Genomic DNA, 21,394 nt, shown 5'->3' with positions numbered 1-21,394 from the left:
TTCATAACTGCCGGTCTTCTGCTGCTTTTGCTCGTCGGGTCCACGCTGTCCGTGTTCATAAATGGTAAGCGACTGGGAACATCTAATTCTTATCTAAGGCTAAAACTCTTATCCTTTTGTGTTCTTTAAAATGATGTGACCCCGAAAAGAAGGATTTAAAGGTAGCAGAAAAGCGATGGTGCCGGCATGTAAGCGGCTTCTTGTACAGTGCAGCTGGCAGAGTTTATAAAAAAAAACCGTGTTGTGCAGCCGCCGTATACGTTGGTTGCAATGGATCCTTGGAAGAAGGTAACGATTGATAGGCTGATGTTGCGCTCCTGATGAAACTCGCAACCTAGCGTGAAATAGGGATGACCGCACTGCATCATCGCATCATGATTCCCTGGTTAACGCAATATGGAAGAAGCATCATCGCACGGCCATAGTATCGCAATGTCGCTGCAGCATCATGAGCAGAGAGAGAGAACAAACTTGTACTTTTCGCAGGACCTAAGTCCAGGTCCTAATTTGAAAGTTCAATTCCCCGAATCCACGTAGTACTCCAGAATGCCCGTGCGGATCCGGTGCACGTGCTTGTAGAGAGCTTCCTGGGTACCCTGGAAGTTTACCGTCGGCGGGGGAGACAGCCAGAGCTCCCAGGAGGTGATGGAGGCGAGGGATGGGGCAAGAGATGGCGGGGTGCAGTCCCAATAAGAATGAGGGATGGATGGGTGGGAAGAACAGGTGGGACAGGAAGGATGGCCAGGGCGACAATGGATGCGGTGAAGAATGTGATGGGAGGGGAGTGAGGAGGTTTGAGCCTGCCGAATGAGGCACGCAGCCTCAAGAGTTAGACGGGAACTGGGGGGTGGGTACAGGGTACGTGATAGGCGTTGGGCGTGCAATCGGTAACGGCGGGAAACGCGGTGTTGAGTATGAAGCGACGGCGGGTGGTACAAGGTTGGCGAGGACATGGGCGGACCCGGGAAAGGTACTCGGGTGAGCGCGTTTGCTAAGGCGTTTCGGCTCATGCCAGCGTGGTCAGGAACCCAAACCAGTGTGAAACGTGGACGAGGATTCGATGCAAGTATCGGAGTGACAAAGTCAGTGGTGTGTGGGTGGGTCTCATGGTGAGCGAAATTACGAAGGGCTGACTGACAGTCGGAGAAGATATATACTGACGTGCTGGTAGGAACAGTAAGAGTAGCGTGCTCTATTGCAAAGGCAGTGGCGAGGGAGGTCGAATCCGGTGGGGAAAGAAAGGAAAGCGTGGCAGTGTTTAAAGAAGGAAGTTGGAGAAATTAAGCCCTGTCCGTTGAGATTGACTGGATGTCGCTGGCGTCAGTGAAGTTAACGATGGAACCATGGGAGAGTAGAAAATTAATTCTTTTGGAGAGGGCCTGGACGCCCAGTGCACGACGAGCAGGGTGTCGATCAGGGTTCATGTTGCGGGGCAAAGACTCAACCCGTAAATTATCGAAAGTCACCCAAGGAGGGAGTTTCGGTGGTTTGGGGGGGGGGGGGGGGGGGGAGTTGCGAAGTGAGGTAGTTAAGTGTATTGAGAATAGCACGACCTTGGGCAGAAGTCTGCAGGCGTTCGAGTTGGGCCTGGCGATGGTACGCGATGCGTTCTTCAAGAGTATTGTATATCCCGTGTTCCAGAAGGGTGGCGCTAGGGGCGTTGGAGGGTACTCCTACAGCGATGCGGTAAAGAGTTCGGAGGGAGGCCTCGAAGGACAAGAGTTGAGATGGCGAGGGTTGCAAATACGGAATTGTGTATAGTATACGGGACATAACAAAAGCATCGATGATGCGGAGCAGGTGATCGTGCAGTCCCGACGGAGGAGATGAGAAAGCTGCGTGATCTGATTGTGATGTGTCCGCAGAGTCGGTACAGAGGTGCCCGCATGATTTAAGGTGAGATTGAGGATCCGAAGGGTGTCAACATGCGGCATACGGCTTACAAAATTTGTACCTGAGGAAGAAAGCGGTCCGGTGCCACCCCACGCTTGTTACTGACTATACGAGTAGAGCGGATTTTGAAAGCGAAATAGAGAGGCCGACAGACGTGACATAGCCTTGGATGACGTCACACGCTTGCTGAAGAGTGACCTCCAGTTGGCCGGGACTGCCCTTGGTTGACCAGAGCGTGATGTCATCCGCGTATATAGAGTAGGAGAGAAGGGGGATGACATCTAATAGTGGAGGAAGCGAAGCTAAAGCGATGTTAAAAAGGTTGGGTGACAAGATGGAGCCTTGAAGGGTACCAGCTGATAGATAAAATGGGGGGGGGGGGGGGGGGAGGTAGGTAGAGCCCGGGATAGAGAAAAAAGCGGTACGGTTAGAGAGGAACGAGTGGATTTAGGTATACATGCGAGATCCGCAGTTAGTTTTGGCTAAATTAGCGAGAATGGCAGTGTGCTGAACATCATCGAAGGCCTTATGAATGTCGAGAGCAAGGATCCCATGGAGCTGAGAGGAGCTACGATAAACGTAGACGTCGTGGGAAATACGGAGGAGGGTATCCTGAGAGGATATGTAGCGGCGAAATCCAGTTTGGGTAAAAGGGAGGACAGAGGTGTGAGAAAGTACGTGCTATTCAAGGCGCGTCAGTGCCAGAGCCGCGCTGTGTGCGCGCGTGTGTTGGCAGGCGGCGGGTTAGCCCTCATTCACACAGCCTCCACCTTCTCCGTCACGGCACCGTCACGTCAAAAAGCCGCGACGGAGACGTAACGGAGTAGCGTTCGTACTGGAGCTCTCACAGGGTCGTCTGCCTATTTTACCCTAGAATTGAGCGTGCATGATCTGAAAAGTAAAAAAAAAAAAGTGATACTACGATACAAGGTGGCTATTATAATTGCTGAAATGCAAACATAAGTTTTCTGATTGGCTGGTTTACTGCGGTGCGTGGTCCCGTCGCGTTGACGGAACGGAAACGTACAGCGCGGCTTCCCGTCACCGTCGCACTGTTTTCGGAGAGAAATCGCACGAGAAACCGTTGCCCATGACGGAAGACGGTGACGTGACGGTGCGAAAAACGGCTGTGTGAATAATGCCTTTTAATTTCGGTTCTTACAGAATAAGCCCTCATTCACACAGCCGTCACCTTCTCCGTCACGACACCATCACGTCAAAAAGCCGCGACGGAGACGTGACGTAGCAGCATTCGTCCTGAAGCCCTCCGTCACAGTACAGGATCGTCTGCCTAGTGATCAGTTTAGCCTAGAATTGAACGCGCTTAATCTGAAAAGTAAAGAAAATGGCTTAGGATTTTACGTGTGCTCGCTTTTTGCTAAATTTAGCCGTAAAAATTTGTTTTCTGATTGGATTATTTACGGGGCGTGGTCCCGTCGCGTTGACGGAACGGAAACGTAGAGCTCGGCTTCCCATCACCGTCACACTTTTTTCGGCGAGAAATCGCCGGAGAAACTGTCGCCCATGACGGAAGACGGGTGACGTGACGGTGCGTGACGGGGTGAAAAACGGCTGTGTGAACGATGGTCAAGGGCGCATGCTGCAGTAGGCGCGGAAGTGCTGGTGCTGAGAGCAATTCAAAGTCGGAGGCGCTCACATATGGCGAATTCTGTTTAGCACTGTGGCCGAATGGCGGTTTGAGTGCAAAGAGTAGAGAGAGACGTTTGGACGGGCTTCTCTGCAGCAAACACGGGCGGCGGGGCAGGCCTGGAAGCGACGGCCGAGAACAACGAGATTCCGGAGCGCCGCTCGTACATAATCAATGGCAAGAACGCGTCTGCGGCTGGGTCTCGTGTTGAAGAGGCAAAGAAGCCACCACAAGGTACTCGTTTTTTGTCATTGCGAATTATCATTTTCTTTCTCGCTGTCTGAATCATACTATAATGAAACAATAGAAGACTATGAATTAGCTTAACAAAGAAGTTTGTATCTCTTATTAACCCAGACCGTTATCTGCAAACTGGCCATCACTGGCTATTGCCTGTCGTGACGAGGCACATTGTTGAAGGGCCATATTAATGTTTAAAACACAATAAAATTTGCGAACTGACCAACCGTACGTTCAGCGTGATCTGGCGCCGCGATCTTTCTACATCTATTTTAGCTGGCCACATTTATGCTGTGCTAATCGGCTTCGCTTGCGGTCACACACGTGTCCCGAATGGAACTGCGCCATACTCTCGACACTCGGGGTGCCTTTTACAGCGCAGGCGATCAGAAGAGTTGCCCCGTGTACAAGATATGTCAGCCCGCATTGCCTGTTTTGTCTACAGACGGCACAACGACGCGGGCGTCTTCTTTATTCCGGGAAAAGGTTACCGAGTGGGTCCAGCTGGACGACACTGGGGAAGAGAAAAAGCTCCGAGGTAACCTGGCTCGGAGCCGTTCGATGTCGGCCAGCAGACCTCACGGCTCGACAGGTGCGCCCGCGTTTCCAAGTGGGCCAGTCGGAAATGGTTGTTTGTTACCGTTTAGGCGATACACTCGCTCGCGTAGATTTATTTATTTGCCAGATACTAACATCGCCACGGGGGCATTTTTTTTTTTGGGGGGGGGGGGGGGGGGGAGGGGGGGGGACATGCAACGTACAGAACAGCGGGGAAAAATACGTTCATACATACATTTACACTTTTTCCAGGATCTCTAATTCGTGTTGGTTAAAAAAACAAAACAAAAAAACGTCATCACACTTGTCATAAACTTGAGAAAAAGAGATCGTTGTTCGTATGCTAACCAATTACCCTGGCAACCAATTACAACCACGTATTGCGCTTGAAAAAAAAAAGAATTAGCAAAAATGTTTGGTCTGTGGGAATACTCTAACACTTTTTGGGAATTATCATGACGCAGTGATATGTAGTTTGGCTCCAGGAAATAATGTTTTTTGTCGATACCGGTTTTATTGTAGTAAATGCAGTGGAGAAATGTTAACCTTAATTTTTTACGCCTGGACTGCACTGGTTCCCAGCCCAAGGTAGTTTAACCACTGAGATTCTAGCAAAAGGGTAGTAGTTATTAGTAACAAAACGCGCTGCCTGGCTTTGCAGCTTTTCTAATTTTTCTATAGGATATTCTTGGTGTGGGTCCCACATTAAACATGCCTAATAAAGGTAGATCGGACATGTATAAAATACAGTGTCTCTTTCACTTTTCTGCATGCATCTTTAAAATTTCTACAGATAAAATATAACATTCTACTGGCCTTTGTAATTGTGTACTCTTTATGTTTAATTCACTTGAGTGGCTAAGTATACGCCTAGGTATTTGCCTCCCATGACGCTACTAATTTTTCTATCTTATATTTTATAGCTTGCTTGGGTGATAGCTAATTTTCGTTTAAACCGGAGGTGATCACATTTTTTCGATGCAAAGGCTCATGCCTCATACGTCACATCACCGAGCTACTATTTTCAGGTCTTTCTGTAGCGAGTGTCCCTTAGTGAATTTATCTGCGTATAGAAACAGTTACAGCGAGTAATTTGATTTCGGAAGTAATATTTTTCTCTTATATCATTTATATAAATTAAGAATAATAATCGTCCCAGTACGCTACCTTGGGGTACTCCAGAACTCACCAAAACAGAGCAATATTTATGACTGTTCAAAACCACACATTGCTCGCGGCCGTCCAGACAGTCACATGTCCAAGTATGAATTTTACTGTTAATGTTCAGGGATGCAAGCGTATTGTCCAGAAGGTTATGACGTAGTGTCGAAAGCTTTCCTAAAATCAAGAAGGTTGCGTCTACTTGTATATTATTATAGAGGGCCTGTGATACGTAATGATGAAATTCTACCAGTTGAGTATTACATGAAAATCCGTTACGAAAGCCATGCTGAGAGGTTGTAAGGTAGTTAATGCAGTTGAGGTACTGAAATACTGCACCATATATGTTCTGAGACTTTTCAACAAATGGTAGTCAAAGAAAGTGGCCTATAATTTTTTTTTTACATTTTTCCTATACCCGGACTTAAAGAAAATGAGTTACCTTAGCAAATTTCCAGTCTTTGGGAACAATGCCTGACTCAAGTGACATTTTGTAAATGATAGCTAAATACTTTGCAATAGCGTCATGGCACTCCATAAGAACAAATGACGATAGCCCATCATGACCGGCTGCTTTCGAAGTGTTTAATTCACGTAAGAGGCGATCTATACCATGAACATCTATAATGATGTCGTCCATTAAGGGGGTTGCATCACTAATAAATGACGGTAAAATAGCAGTTACCGTTTTTTGTGAAAAAAGACAGGAGGAATGTATTGAATGTTTCCGCCATTTCAGCATTAGTTTGCACAGTGGTACCATCTACGGAAAAAGATTTTGTATAAATGTCACCTTTGCCGGTTTTCTTTACGTACTTACAGAAGTGTTTCGGATTTCGCTAAAAATTAATGTTCAACCGGCCAAAAAATTGTCTGCGCATTTTTTATCGCAATTTTACCCTTCTTGTTAGCGTCTTTCAAGGACTGTTTATTGAATTCACTATTTTTGCAGAAACGTCTATAGGCTCGCCTGCCCTTCCTTAGTATTTTGAGAATTTCTGCGTTAAACGAACGTTTGTGTTGTTTTTGCCGTTAGTACTTCGACGGTATAAGCGTTTCAGATAGATGTCTTGCTTTGTCGCGAAATAGACACCAAAGATCTCCTAAGCCCAGGGATTCAAACAGCCGAAAAAAAAATTCTATTTATGATTTAAATTCTGCATAGATAGCTGCGTAGTTTGCTTTGTGAAACATAAAAATTTGGCGAAGATGTTGCGTTTGTTTCAAAGCACTAAGTAACAATAATTATTCTATAACCGCTTTGTGATCGCTTATACCGGGAATGATAGATACTTTAGATATAACATTTGTGTCGTTGCATAACATCAAAACCAAGGTTGCATACTGCTGGTAGGTTTTCAAATGTGCTGGTTGAAGCCAAGCTGAGGCACCAATTCTTTAAACTTACAATAAAGCTGAGCAGCATTATTTCTCGAGTTTTCCTCATTTTCATCAAAGTGAAGCGAATTAAAGTCTCCCCCCCCCCCCAAAAAAAAAAAAAGTGATCCGTCAGGTATCACTTACAGAACATCAGCAAGTTTGCTAATTGGCTCTTCACTACTGTTCTGTGGGCGCTAAAATGTACCAATTACTGACGTTTTTCCTTAAAAAAAGAGAAAAAACTCGACACCATACGGACTCCGTATCGTCGTTAAAAAAATGGCTGGCTGTTTAGCATACTTGATATGGCAGTTTGGCAGCTGGGCAGCTTGTGAAGACAGTGGACGTGTTACTAAACGTAGAAACTTTTCTTAGAGAAATTGGTCGGAAAAATTTGTGTGTGCTCTTAAGTTTTCATGCATGTGCGTGCATGTGCGTGCATATGCACGCACATGCACGCACATGCACGCAAATTTGACAATAATACCTTCGTATTCACTGACATCGTGCCCGAGGAATTTTTCCGTAATGTCCTGCAAATTAGCAGTGGACGCATTCATATTAAGGGCATCCACTGAATTGTCAGAAATACAAGGCATGCCTTTAACGCAATACATGAGTCCAGGGGCGGTATTCTCGTGTTTGTCCGTTTTGAAAACGTCCGTTTTGCGTCCGTTTTATTGTGACGTACTTCCAGTTGTAGGCGGGCTGTGGGTTGACTTCTGCGCGACTATTTTTGTAAACACATTTTAAACGACAAAACCTATTTTAAACTATCTCTTATACGTTTATTTTTCCGCCAGCGAACCAACAACAAGGCGTCAAAAAATCGTCTGCTCCAAATCGTCTGCTCCGAGCATAGAGTTGCTCCGAGAAGCCGCGCTTGCATGGCGTCACATCCGGGTGTTCGCTCTTAGCCAACGAGGGCTTGCTCAATACGGGCACTTCTGAAACTGACAGAAAACGGACAAAACACGAGAATACCGCCCCAGCGCATATTCCACGTACGCGCAGTTTATCCATTGCTGCTCCTTGCAGCTGGAGCCCGGAAAACGTCCGCGCCGCCGCTGCGTGGCGGATCTGTGCTGTGCGTCGTGGGCGGCCACTGGCGGGAGGACTACGGCTCGTTGGCGCTGGACGGCGTGTGCGACGTTGTTCTGCTGCCCTTCTACGTGCTCGACACGGGAGGGGACACGCTGCGCAACGACAGCCACGCGACCACGCAGAAACTCCTGCGGATGGCCGCCAAGTCTGTTAAGACCACCTATGGCATCCACGTGCCGCTGAGGTAGGCCCAGAGGACGGAGGTTGCGCTAAACAGCGGCTCTCGCTGGGGGAGATAAGACGTCACGAGAAGAAAGCGGGGAGGGGGGGGAAGTGGTGAAAAGTTGCAGTGAAATAAATTTTAACGTTAAACGTGTGGCCCATTTTAGCGACATGCAGCACTTGATTTGTGCAATACTATTCAGCGGCCATTTGAGATCCGTGGACCGATATTTTTCCATCTTCCGTACTTAATATGAATTATACCGCCCGTACGTCTGAGGATGTTTTGAGTGGGAAGGCGGGTAGATACCTGGAAAAGACTTCCTTCTACAGCCAATTGAGGGAGCGATTTTGGCGAAATAGGCGTGACCGAAGGAATGGCAAAGCGAAATAAGAATTTGCGAACGCCAGTTGCGTCGACCCCCGTCATGCGTATAGGCAGCGCGAGCGAGGTCCTCAAAGAGGTACCTAGTACAGCCGTGGTGGACGATGGGGAAGGTAGCCATTAGACCGTCTCCGCAGGCTGCACGCAAGCCGCTCCGTCGTCGTCGTCGATGGTGGGCCAGGGCGCTATGGTGCATTGCCCAGCTACGTCCCAGGACAATATGCTTCCCCGCAACACTAGCTTCTATGCAGGGGTTCGCCCTTGACAAGTCCGTGCAAACTCCATTTTTTCGCGTCACACGTTTTAAGTGCTGAGCACTTTATGGGCTGGCCTTGTCGTCTTAGCTCGATAATGGTCGATGCGACTGCCGGAATCAGGCGGTGTAGCGAGATAACGGACCCAAGTAGAGCCTTCTGCACCGCGGTCAGGGAGTCACTCTGAGGCTTCGAAAAACCGCGCGGTTTAAACCGCGTGGTTTTTCGAAGCCTATTTAAAATTTAAATTTTAAGCCTATTAATTTTTTAAGCCTATTTATTTTCGAAGCCTATTTAGGACTATTTAAATGGTCATAACCGTTCGAACTTCGTGAACCGCTGGCGCTTGTCATACATCTCCCCGTTGTTTGGCGCAAAGAAAACTGCACGTACATTTCAGGCAAAATTTGTGTATGCAACCGGTAGCCCGCTGCGTTCGTTTAGTTAGGAACGCTCGTTGGGTTGGTTTTTACGATAGTAAACGAAAAAAGCGGCCGCGCAAGAAAAATATGGCGCGTTTGAAATGACACAGAAAGGCTCTAGCCGCGCAACAAAAGAATGGCGCATTCGAAATGCCGCAGAAAGTCTCCAGCCGCGCAAGAAAAAAATTACGCGTTCGAAATGACGCAGAAGGCTCCAACCGCGCAAGAGAGAAAAAAAAAAAGTTGGCCGCGTATCTGCTCCTTTCGTTGCACGATAGTCTTTGTAGACATTTGCCAAGGAAATGCCCCGTTTGCTTTCCCGCTCACCTCTCATGCTGTTCCTGTACCGTCGCGCTCATCCAAACACACTAAAGGTTTGCGCAAGGCGATTTGAATTTACCGCGTTCCACTGCTACAGGCCGGGTTCCTCGATGCCAGTGCTGCAGTACTGCGAAGACATGCGTGGATGGAGGCGGCCGACTACAAGGTTTATAGAACCGCGTGGCCGCGCTCCACGTGCGTTCCAAGCAGAACGTGGAACCTAGCTAGTGGAATTTTCGGCCTCCGTCAACAAAAGCAGCCCAACAGAGGCAGAAGAGGCAGCTATAGCCATGGCCATAGTATCCAGCGCGTCAGACCAAAAACACGTACGCGTCATCACCGACTCCCAGGCCGCCTGCCGGAGCTATGCAAGGGGCAGGGTCTCTTCTATAGCGCACCGCATTCTCGCCAGTAAGGCGCCAGAACACCTCCCAAGTGTTACAATAGTATGGACTCCCGGACACGACTCTCTTCGTGGCAATCAGCAAGCTAACGCTGTCGCCCGAGCCCATGCCTCCCGGGCGCCACTGGAGGATAATTACCCGGAGCCCATAATGCTGCAATACCACACAATTCTACAGCACCAGCGACTCACCCGACAAGCCTTTCCTCCTCCGCACAAATCCTTAACGAGAGAAGAAGCGACATTCTGGCGTCAACTACAAACAAACACCTTCCCGCACCTAGGAAGGCTCCACGCCATGTATCCTACAATTCACCCTTCGAACAAATGCCCTTCTTGCACAACACAGTATGCCTCCCTTTACCACATTACGTGGGCCTGCCCCGACATTCCAAACATTCCCCGAATACACAACCCAACCCTTGAGCAGTGGAAAGCTGCGTTGCTCAGCTCGGACCCGGAAGATCAGCGACAGCTGGCACGACGGGCCACGAGTGCAGCCAGAGCTACTGGGGCCCTGGAATAGGGGCACCTCCCCTCCTCAAGCAAACTACACCCTTTCCTAACCAGCGTAAAATAAAGTTATTCCTCCTCCTCCTCCTCGGTGCTGTTGCCGCGTGATTTTTCATATGCCACCAGGAGGCGGCGGTTTTCTGCAGTAGATGTATAATATCATTTGTTATCGAAAAACCAAGCATCCATGAATTTTTAAATAAAGGACCACTGTAAATATTCCTTGTGTACTAATTTCCTGTCTTATATTTGCGTAATGTCTTGTTCTTGTTCAATAAAGTTGACAAGTATGAACATATAAACCGGCCTTAGAGGTTTAAATTTGGCTGTGAGTATATAAGACTATTGCGCAATATTAATTTTACATTGGCCGGGTGGCTGAATCGAGTTACAGACAGACCGACGGATAGACAGACAGACAGACAGACATACAGACAGACCAAAATTTCTGGGTTTGAGTAGCCCAAGAAAGACTATCGTCTTTAAAAAATAACGCGTTCTAAATGACGCAAAGCAGCTTCAGCATACGGAATTAAAGCGAGCACAAAAAGAATAGACTGCCGCTGGCGCAGTTTCCGGCAAGGGGCGCGCGAGCACTGCGAAGGCGGGAAATTTGAAATGCACTGGGTGGCAGCAGTGAGCGGATAACGGTGCTGCAGCCCATCTTGGCGAAACACTGCTGTGTTTCGTAGCTGTGCGGCGGTGCACACTGTACAGGGGAAATGCATTCCTTCCGCTCATTCTCTCCGTCGCACTTTCGCTCCGCAGTGTAACGGGCTGAAGTCGCCCGCATGCACGAATGCTTCACCGCATTGCTATTCTTCATGTGGCGGTGCACCCTTTACAGGGGTGACACGTGACACGCTTGCACCTTGTAGCTGCAGAAGTGTAACTGCTGTGGGTGCACGGACGCTGCACCATAGAATTCGTCGCTGTATCTTTGTGCACTAAACAAAGGGCTGGCGCACGTGCTCTTTTCTCATCGTCGCCCCTTGCGCTGTTAACGCAGACATATGACGAAATTCAGTTACGCGAGCACGCAATGCTATGCGGTAGTGATAATTATGGATGTCCACGAATTGAATTAGGAGCCGTCAGCAAGCCGGAAATAACGAGTTTTAAACTCTGAGTGTGAATGATGAACGTATATCTCTTCAGTAAGTGTTTGTGAACATTTCTTACTGTTTTATCGCCATACCTGTTTCAGGAAATTAAAACAAGTTAAGGCTCACCTCAAGCGCAAGCAAGTTGACAGGAAGCTCAAGAACTACTGGGCAGAGAAGAATATCTACCACTACGCAGTTCTCGACCTGCGAGTCAATCCCAACAAATCCAGAGCGTCGGATACTGTGGGCCGTGTTTTTGGAACACTTAAGGTACCTCTCCTGCTTCAATACGGGTCATTCTTTCAAAACTGATGTCTGTGTTTCTGTACGGATAGCCTCAGCCACAAAGTTCACCATGAGTTGAGCACTTGATGCTGTTTTTCATGTATGCATCATTGGATTTTATGTTTTGAGATACGCAATGCGTAATTTGTTTTATTTGTCGCCACTAGTAAGAATTTAGACATTGAAAATTCCTCAGTTCAATTTGTGTGGTCCTTAACACAGTGCCCGTGATAACTTCTCTGCTTGTGGCACTTTTTCCTGCGGTTTTGCTACAGATGCTTCGAAAGATCCAGGAGAAGCTCAGTCGCAAGGTGTCTCGATATTCTCCAAAGGGACAGCCTGAAGCGTACATCATTCTGGGAATTCATCCCTGGGTCGGCACCAATGGTGAACTTTTCCAGGCGCTGAGAAAACACCTGCGGTACGAGATTTTCAAATTGTTTGAATCGTATATTCCCTTTTTTGCGGGAACAAATATATCACAGCACGCCGAATATGTTTCCAAACGTGAATATCACTTAAAATTAAACGAAAGAAAGCCGCAGTAAATTTAACAAAAATGAATTTTTTTACATTGAAGCTAACGTATACATAGGTGTCAAACGGATGCGGTTCTCAAGAATACGTAAAATATGAACAAACAGGCAGTGAAATCTTTGACTCTTTCCAAAGACTCCTTTGGAATCTTTCTCGACATAATTTATGGCCTTGGAAGCTAGAACAGGAGACTGAAAAGGGTTCTTAAAAGCTTAAGATGAACATTACAATGTCACCTTTTTTATTATTTCTTGCTAAAGTGTACCTCCTCATTGCTCGCAATGTGTGTTGTTATTTTGAGTACTATATAAAGAGAACGAGTTCAAGCTTCTGCTTTTGTCCTACATTCCTGAACAAAAAAATCCTATTTCATTTTACCATAACGAAGGCACGTAATCACAGAATATGTCGTGCTTGCTTCGCGCATATGTTACTACACTGGCGTACATGGAGGGAAGAATAAAAAAAAAGTTGAAGCAAAGAATGGACTGAGGCAGTTTGTGCTGCTGAGCACGAGGTCGCGGGTTCGATTCCCGGCCGCGGCGGCCGCTTTTCTGATGGAGGCGAGAAGCAAAAACGCCCATGTGTACCAGATTTCGGCGCACGTTAAAGATACCCAGGTGGTCAAAATCAATCCGGAGCCCTCCACTACGGCGCGCCTGATCGCCTGCATTTGGTCGGCGTGTTAAACGCTACAATCGATCAATCAATCAATCAATCAATCAATCAATCAATCAATCAATCAATCAATCAATCAATCAATCAATCAATCAATCAATCAATCAATCAATCAATCAATCAATCAATCAATCAATCAATCAATCAATCAATCAATCACAATCAATCAATCAATCAATCAATCAATCAATCAATCAATCAATCAATCAATCAATCAATCAATCAATCAATCAATCAATCGTCTGGTTTCAATAAATCATTCAATCAGACTCAGGCAGTGCATAACATACAGCGGTGGGCCATCTATGGGACAGGCCTCGGTTGAATTTGTGGATCCTCTGTTTTTCGATACCTACAGGTCTTTTGCGATCAGCTGCCTGATAGCTCGGACGCACCTCTCGAGCCACGAAGTCACGACGCGGCGCAGTGGTTGCAAGACCTCGGGTCCGGCGCCGTACGAAGCTAGCAGTGACAAGCGCCTCCTGGGGATGGTAAGTCGGCAGGGCGTCTCAGCCCGGCTGCGCCACAATCGCGTTTCGCACTTCTCCCCGGGCCGCTGAAAGCGGCGCGACAAATTGTTCCGCCAGTTCACATGAGAGAAAGCTGTTAGCTAGCACTAGCGTAAATCAGCAAACTGCCCCGAAGAAGTGCTGACAAATGCCGGACGTGGCCTTTTATTAGGCCCTTCAAATATTTCTGTAGCTTGATTATTCACGTATAGAAACTAAGGAAAATGTAGATTCTTTTGCTCCACATTATATTTTAGGCCCCCTTTTTGGGTCAACAGCAGCAACGCACTTCAGAGGCACAGGTACGGTTTGCTTGGCACTGTATGCAACGCTTGGCCCTTATAAATTAACTGACTCCGCGTGTTACGAAGCATAATTAAAGGGGCCCTCAAGGAGGTTTTGCCATTACATGGGTGTTCGCATTTTCGGATACATCGAGTGATCACGTCTTTCAGGGATTTTGTTAAACGAATTAGTACTGCAGTCTAAACTCGTTACAACGAAGTATGATCGGGGCAGAAAATTAGTTCGCTATATCCGATATTTGTTGTAACACAGCAGCTCTTACAAATCGGCAATCTGACTCGCGCAAAAGTTCTGGATGCTAAAACGCATCATTGTATTGTTCGATCCCGCCGTAAACAAGGTAATCTTTACTGTCTCCTTGTGGCATTTCAAACTAATTGGACCAGAACGCAGCAACAAGAAATTACAACACAACAAAGTTCGTTTGACAAAACAGGCCTGCGTTCTCATTTATTTGATGAATCATGTGGTCTTCGCCTGGCGGCTTTTCACAGCACTGCAGGATGAAGTTTTCCACAGTGTACACGCACGAAAGGGCACTTTCTGCTTTCGCAGTTTTACAAACTGTTACCCATTTTTTATTCTGCCTTTTTAACCTAGCTTCAGAGTTCAAGCCTCGCGCGAATCAAATATTTCTTCGTTATAGTCGATATTGCGCGCAGCTCTGAAGGTTTCTCTTTCGTTATAAAAAAGGAAAGTGTAACTTAAAACAAGCGTGACCAACCAAAGTTCTGCATTGCTACCGGAAGAGAAGCGAACACGGCTGCGACCGTGATTTCTCACTGCGGAAATAGCACTTGCTGCACGGTTGATTTACGCTTTATGATATAAAAGTTCACCGACATTGATTCCTTATTACCTAAACGAGCTTCCGTAACTATTCTTCTGCACTCAACTGACCTTACATTTTCTACAAGCGTGCCGGTCGCACAGCATATGCAGCTTGAAACTACGTGGAAACCAATTAGTCGCCGCAGCGCATGCACGGGCGAAGCGTCGTAAGCCAAAATACAGATCGTTTAGCGCTATGTTGCATGGGCTTCATAGACCTAAGTTTATTGCACTCTACAAACTAGCAAAACAGAGTGGTATACAATGCGGCACGAATGTTATCGGGGCGTAGTTTTCGCTTCTCGATCGATTCTCCACGACCCGTTGGTCGACCGGTTTTGTCTGTGTCTTCGGTCGGCGAGCCAGTTACACTACGGGGTTTTTATATCGGCCGACGTGTTTCTGTCGCCGTCCACGTCGTGTGACGACGTGTACAATATAATAAAAATACAACACAATAGAGTGCAACAGATTTTACACGATAGAGCGTAAACGTATGGCAGGAAGCGATAATTAAACAAAAAGGCTGCGGCAAGCCTCTGACGCTTCTCTTCTCTGGAAGAGCGAGAAAAATCTGTCCAATAGCAAGGTCTCTGCTTCGTGACGCACGTGGCAGAATCGATGACGTAGATGCGTTTAAATGGCGGTGTCCAAAACACGCAGGAAATGGTGGGAAACGGCCACCAACTTTGCAACGAAACTGTGAGCTTTCCGCTGCACGTAAAAAAGCATGACTAAGCAACCAACCTAACGACTGCGTTCATGTAGTGTGCTCGAAACGCTTTCCAGGACCCCTTCAAGGGACGACAATGTTTTCATGCGGCCTGCTGGAAAGCAAACAACGCAGACGTGATCGGGAGTTCCTGTAAAACACCTCTGCATCGTTGTAGCTAAAAATTGTGGTTGATCCCTCTTTCATAGGAATCGGTAGAACACGAAAGTGAAAGGGGCCTTCACAGGAGCAGTTGAGCGTTAAAGGAACCTCCTTCATGTGCGAAGGGTTCGTGAGCCTGACCCCGCCAGCCGACACGCAAGAAACGATTCCGAGACAACAAAACCAAAAATGACATGCACAGAAACAGCAGCTTGAAACACACAACGGTCATGGGAACAGCGCGACAGCGGAGGGTGCCTCAATTCACGCGCGTCCCCTGTGCACGAAGGCGCTGGCATCGAGGCGCCAACTGCCGGCGCTCATTACCGTCATGATGCGCTACTTCGCTTCGCCTCTCCTAGACGACAGCACCATCTGAATGAGTCATAAGAAAGGACATAAGGCGCGTTCGTAGAGCTGCTCACGTTTCTATTCATAGTGCAGTGGGGAGAGCGCCACGTACCTGCCTTTGTGGCGAGACGCGAGAGTTCGTGGGCTCGAATCCGGGCGCCGCCGCGTCAGTGGCACTTTTCTGGCGACGTCACTTCCGTGGCGGATATAACGTCACTAAGATCTTGGTTTAAGCGAGCATAAAACACGTCCGTGTTAAAACGTTCCTTATACCCCTAACGCGTCCCAGAGCATGCTGCGAAGTGCAAGCCGGTGTTTATCCACCCTGCCCGTTGCTTCTGCCGGCCGCAGCCCAACACGGTGGCGTACGCAAGCAAGTCCCTGCAGCAGCCAACGTCCCTGGCCGTCTCGTTCACACTGTGTGCACGCTGGTACCGGGCCAAGGCAGAGCAGCTCATCGGCGCTGACTGCCTTCCGCGCACTGGTACGGCGGCCATCCGTACGTCGGGAGAGGTGAGGGAACACCGCCATTTCACGCGCCTATAGTGTTCACAGTGCATTTTTCAGAAAAAACTATGAGAGTCACAACCTATTTGGGGGATGGTTCACACGGCCATAGCGGACACTATATCGATGAAAGCATGTGAATACGACGCAACTGAATAACGTGAAATTGTTGGTCACCTTTTTTAGGTAACGTTTTCAGGGGGCAGGCTATGCAAAATCTTGAGACAACAAAATTTACCCCGCCAAATTCGCGACCCAAAATTTAGTTTTCCAATACTTATCTGGCAGCCGAGCTCATTTCACGCAATTCTTGGGTCAGAAGGGCAGTTCTGTAAAAACGTGAACATACGTAATTCATGCAGGTAATGGTAAGTACTAATCAACAGCTTCTTCAAAACGCTGCGGAAACGAGTGCGATTTAGTGCTGCAGTACTTGTTATATCACTACTTAAGCTTTTAACGAATGTCGTCGGGTCTGAGTGAAAATAGTGTATACATAGGTACCTATGGTGGTGATTATAGGCGGCTTTGAGCATTATAGTGTATAATTTGTTCACTTGCGACCCATTTCCCTCACGAGCCGCAAGTGGTTATTGTCAAAGCGGACTGACTCCTATCTGTTCATGCTGATATACGGGATGCTGTGTGGCTGCCATTTTTTAAAATAAGGTAAGCTGAATCACGGTTTTGGGAATCTTCTTGAGTCATGTAGACCGGTAGTTTCACCTGTGAACGGCTTTCTTGAAGCGGAACCACACCTAAGAGAATAGTGAAGGTTTCTATGTACCGCTAGAGGTGTCCGACTAAGTAATACTACCGCGGCTACAGTTAGTTAAAAGGGCCGTCTCGTTCTCACCGCAAATTGGGTCTTGAAATACGTACACCACTCTTGCTAATACAAAAGAATTATTCCCTCTTTATTTTGCCAAACTGGGATGGTAATACGCGGTGTGTCACCGCCCAAAACCAAAACCAATATGAGGGCAAGGTCCGCCCACAAATTGCCCAACCACCGAGGTTCCTGGGCGTATACTAGTCCGGCGCCACCCGGCCTCTCACTCAAGTTGTTTCATATCCCAACCCTACGGCTTGATGATGATGGTTACTCTTTTTCTGAAGCAGTGCCACCCATGGTCTGACCAGTGCTGGGGAAAGCGGGTAAAGGAGGTGGGAGCATCGACGTTCTCCTGCATATACCTGGGGAACTTGCAAAAGGCCACAGTGACATGGCAGTTTCGTTTGGGTGTGCCCAGACCGCGGTAGGCGATACCTTTCTGGAAGGTTTTGGTGCTCAAAAAGTGATACTGCCCGACGATACTGCCACCTGAAGCGCGCTCTTTGAACTCGGCATCGGTGTTACGTACAGCTGTGCAGCGAGAGCCCAGAGCTGCTGCAGAACCAGGCGGTCGACAGGACGCAGCACACGGCATACTCGTGGCGGAAGCCTGACCAGGTGACGTACGACACTGCGGACACGATCAGGTGGAAGGCAAGTGTCCTCCCTCTCTCGCCACCCATACTTATCCATTCGCTCAAGACTGCGGAGTTCGGCCCCCAAACACACACACAAGAAAGTAATGACAACTCACCATGGCGCCGAGCTCTGTGTTATCATTTTAAGCCAAATGATGAGCGGAATATAACGAAGGTTCTTGATAAATATGCTATGGTGTTTTAAGCCCTCCGGCAACTGACCATCCTTAACCAAACCGTCTGCGTGGAAGCGAGCAGGAAACCCTTCGAAGCATGGAGTGCGCTTGCGCGACAGAAACCGAGTGCAAGGGGTCCCTCGCGGAGAAACGCGCTATGGCCACTTGTTTGGGAAGTAGTTGGCGAGCCACTACGGGAAGAGAGAACTCTTGCAGTGGATAGCGCGTTGGTACGAGGAATACACACTGAAATTTTTCACACCCTTTTAGGCCGAAAAGTGTGTAAGAATCTTGTCCCATAGCGCCCACCTTTAAAAGGTGTTTTGGCTGAACAAGAATGTAAGAATTGAAAAAGGGTGTTCTTGTGAGCACCCTAAAAAGGGAGTAAGGTTGCTTAACACATAAAAAAGGGTGTGGTCAGCGTAGCTACGCGTGACAATGCGGATCGGCGAGCACGCAGCATGACATACCGTCACATTCAACACGCACAAGTCAAACTTGGAGCAGAAATGAATTGAGCAAAAAAAAAAAAAAAAACAAGAGGGATGCATGGGGAGAGCGAGTACATACTTAGAGACTTAGAGATACATCTGCTCTTGCTTTTATGGCCAGCAGAGGAAAGTCCTCCGACAGGGTCGGTGGGCTTGTCGCGAAAATAAGATATTTTAGAGCTAACTTTGGAATTATGCGTTTTAATGCGAGCATATAGAAGTCAGCATGCGGATTCGCAAAAACGTTTTAATAGTTCGGTGTTTATTATGTTCAATAAGGCGTAAAATTTTGTTTCCAAACATACATTCCACACCTTTTCAACACCCATCAAGAATGGTGTTCATTATTTCGACCCCCTTTTCCCCACAAGGAAGTAAAGCTACAAATTAGGGTGTCGGAAACTGAGAAGAAGGGTGTAAAAGACCTACAACTTTGGAGGTATCCGTTTACACGGCCGGCCTGAAAATTTTCTACAAGTGGGGGGATGTTTTGCACCCCACGATGTTTAAAACGATATGAATTGGCATAAACTGTTACCAGCGGAGCTGTTTTAAACTTGAGCTAGATTCGGTGGCGTTAGCAAAACATACCCAGAAAAAGAACCGCCCCCCCCCCCTGTAAAGGGTGCGCCACCGCAGATAGGGTATTGTAGCAGTGAAGCCGGCTTTCGAGCCTGTTCGAGGGTGAGCACAAGGGGTGCATGCTTATGCGCACCTCTTAATTATACCATTTTAAAGGTACTAGTCCGTTTGGGATACTAAAACGAAAAAAAAAAAAAAAAACTTGGCGCAGCTTGCATTAGTGGTGCAAGGATGGAGAAACGGCGGAGTTGGGGGTCGACCTAGCTTGTTTTCCCCTTGGATCCGCTGTCAGTGTGGGGGACACACTAGAACAGCCTTGTAAAATCTGCCTAAACTTGGCCTCACCCCTCAGCACTTACCCTAGCCTAGCAAAACTAAGCAATACCGGAAGAAGCTAGGTCTACCCCCAACTTCGCTGTTTTTTTCCAACTGAATGGTTATTTCACATCATTTCAACAGCCTACAGGTAATCACGGGCGTTGCAGTCGGTCAACACCTGTCTCGCCAAAAAAAGAGTGAAATGGTACAAATTAGGGTGTTAGAACCTAAGAAAAAGGGTGTAATGACTTCCAAACTCTCCACTTATACTACAACATCTTTAGGCAATAATGGTGTAAAAATGTTTGGAGCGTATAGGTAGTCTTTTTAATTTCAAAAGTTGAAATTGACGCTTCACATGCTCAAGCTGCACTTGGGCCATGAGGCGCTCCATATATGGAAACGAGTGAGCATCGCAGACGAACAATATTTTTTTGCTCTTGAACATTTGCTTCGTGGTGGGGAGAAGGGTATCAGGGGATGTATTGTACTTCGCAGTGCAATTATACATGCACGCATGGCCTTAATCAACACCTGAACACTTTTTCCACACCCTTTCAATACTCTACCAAAAACCAAGGATGTTGAAGTTCGTCGACGCCCTTTTTTCCACACAAGAAGGGTGTAAAGCTACGACTAAGAGTGTTGAGGTTCAAGAAAAAGGGTGTAAGGGCCCCCCAACCCACTTTTCTCGTTTATGCTACATCCTTTTTCGCCAAAAAGGGTGTAAAATAGTCTAGTGTTTGGTACGAGGTACGACGCTGCGAGCAGCGGCGGGTTGAGAACGACAGGATGTAACCGTCGCCATTGGTCCGTCAGGCGTCCCGGGAAGCAGAGGGGGGCAACGACGCCCAGCGCAAAAGACAGCGTCGAGACGGCGATGACGCTGCGGCCAGAACAAATAAATCTGAAACGTTATGTAAACGTAGCCTTACTATCTTAACACAGCGGCTTCAATACAAATTTACTGGCTAACACCACCTTCACCGAGTGGAATGGCCGATTAATTCGTTTCTATGCGGGGTCGTATCACCACTGCCCCTGTTAGAAGCCTAGTGCAATGCTTCGCGCAGCCGTACTAGCCAGAAGAATGCGAACAGTCTCTCGCTGATTTCGTTCTCTTCTCGTGCAGCTGTGCTCGCTGCTGAGCGTACACCGGAGTGGAAACCTGAGCGTGGCGCTCTTCGACGTCGAGTGCGACGACTGGCGGGGCGAGTGCCGCCGGGGCGCCACCAGGTCGCAACTTGAGGGCGCCGAGCGGACGCGCAGCCTGCGCGCCTTCATGCGGGAGCTGCGGCACCGGCGCCACTCGAACTCCACCGGCGGTTCCTGCCCCTGATTCTATACAAGGCTGGAGGGGAGCGGGGGCTGGTATCGCGCTCACAACCTCTAGCCGCCCGTGGCGATCTTATCGGCGATCCAGCGATTTTTAAAGTTAGCCAATAAGCTCTCATTAACGCGTAAAGCTTGCACTAAACGAGGAACCGAACGAAGCTTAATACGTAGGATATGCTTACGTAATACCTAATACATTTTTAATTTTCGGGATTGAATGTCCATTGATGAAGAATCAGAAATGTTAAATGCGTACCACGATAGTTAATTTGTACACTCTAACTAACCACTCCCTTGGTATGAATAAATTGCTTAAAAAATAATAAACAGCAAACGTGAGGAATTTTATTCTCCCCTAAGAACGATAATAGGAATTAAAACCCAGGTCTAACCCTGGACAACTCACAATACGGTATTGTTGAGGCGCGAAAAGTATTTGGAGCGTACTTTTGTATACGCCGCATTCTGCTTTTGGATAAAAAGCTGTCGGGCGTGGTTTGAGTGCTACACCGTAGTCGCGGCTTCCGATTAACAATAAAATGCACATGCATCATAACATTTTCACCTTGATTTTTGACGTTAGTTTTGGGT

At 47.6% G+C, this 21,394-nt stretch overlaps 1 protein-coding gene across 1 annotated transcript; it reads left to right on the top strand.

Annotated features, from left to right (window-relative positions):
• The first annotated feature begins 3,501 nt into the window (after positions 1-3,501).
• On the top strand, positions 3,502-20,807 carry LOC144146201 (uncharacterized). The gene is made up of 8 exons (XM_077678166.1): positions 3,502-3,775; positions 7,919-8,168; positions 11,652-11,820; positions 12,111-12,256; positions 13,409-13,541; positions 16,273-16,434; positions 17,795-18,076; positions 20,601-20,807. The coding sequence occupies exons 2-8, from the start codon at positions 8,119-8,121 to the stop codon at positions 20,805-20,807; spliced, it is 1,149 nt and encodes a 382-aa protein (XP_077534292.1). The 5' UTR covers positions 3,502-3,775; positions 7,919-8,118.
• Positions 20,808-21,394: the final 587 nt, after the last annotated feature.

This window comes from Haemaphysalis longicornis, unplaced genomic scaffold (genome assembly GCF_048455015.1).
Source record: "Haemaphysalis longicornis isolate Haplotype H1 unplaced genomic scaffold, Haemaphysalis longicornis Haplotype H1 scaffold_7, whole genome shotgun sequence".
NCBI classification, from domain to species: Eukaryota; Metazoa; Arthropoda; class Arachnida; order Ixodida; family Ixodidae; genus Haemaphysalis; species Haemaphysalis longicornis.
This window is presented reverse-complemented; position numbering and strand designations above follow the sequence as displayed.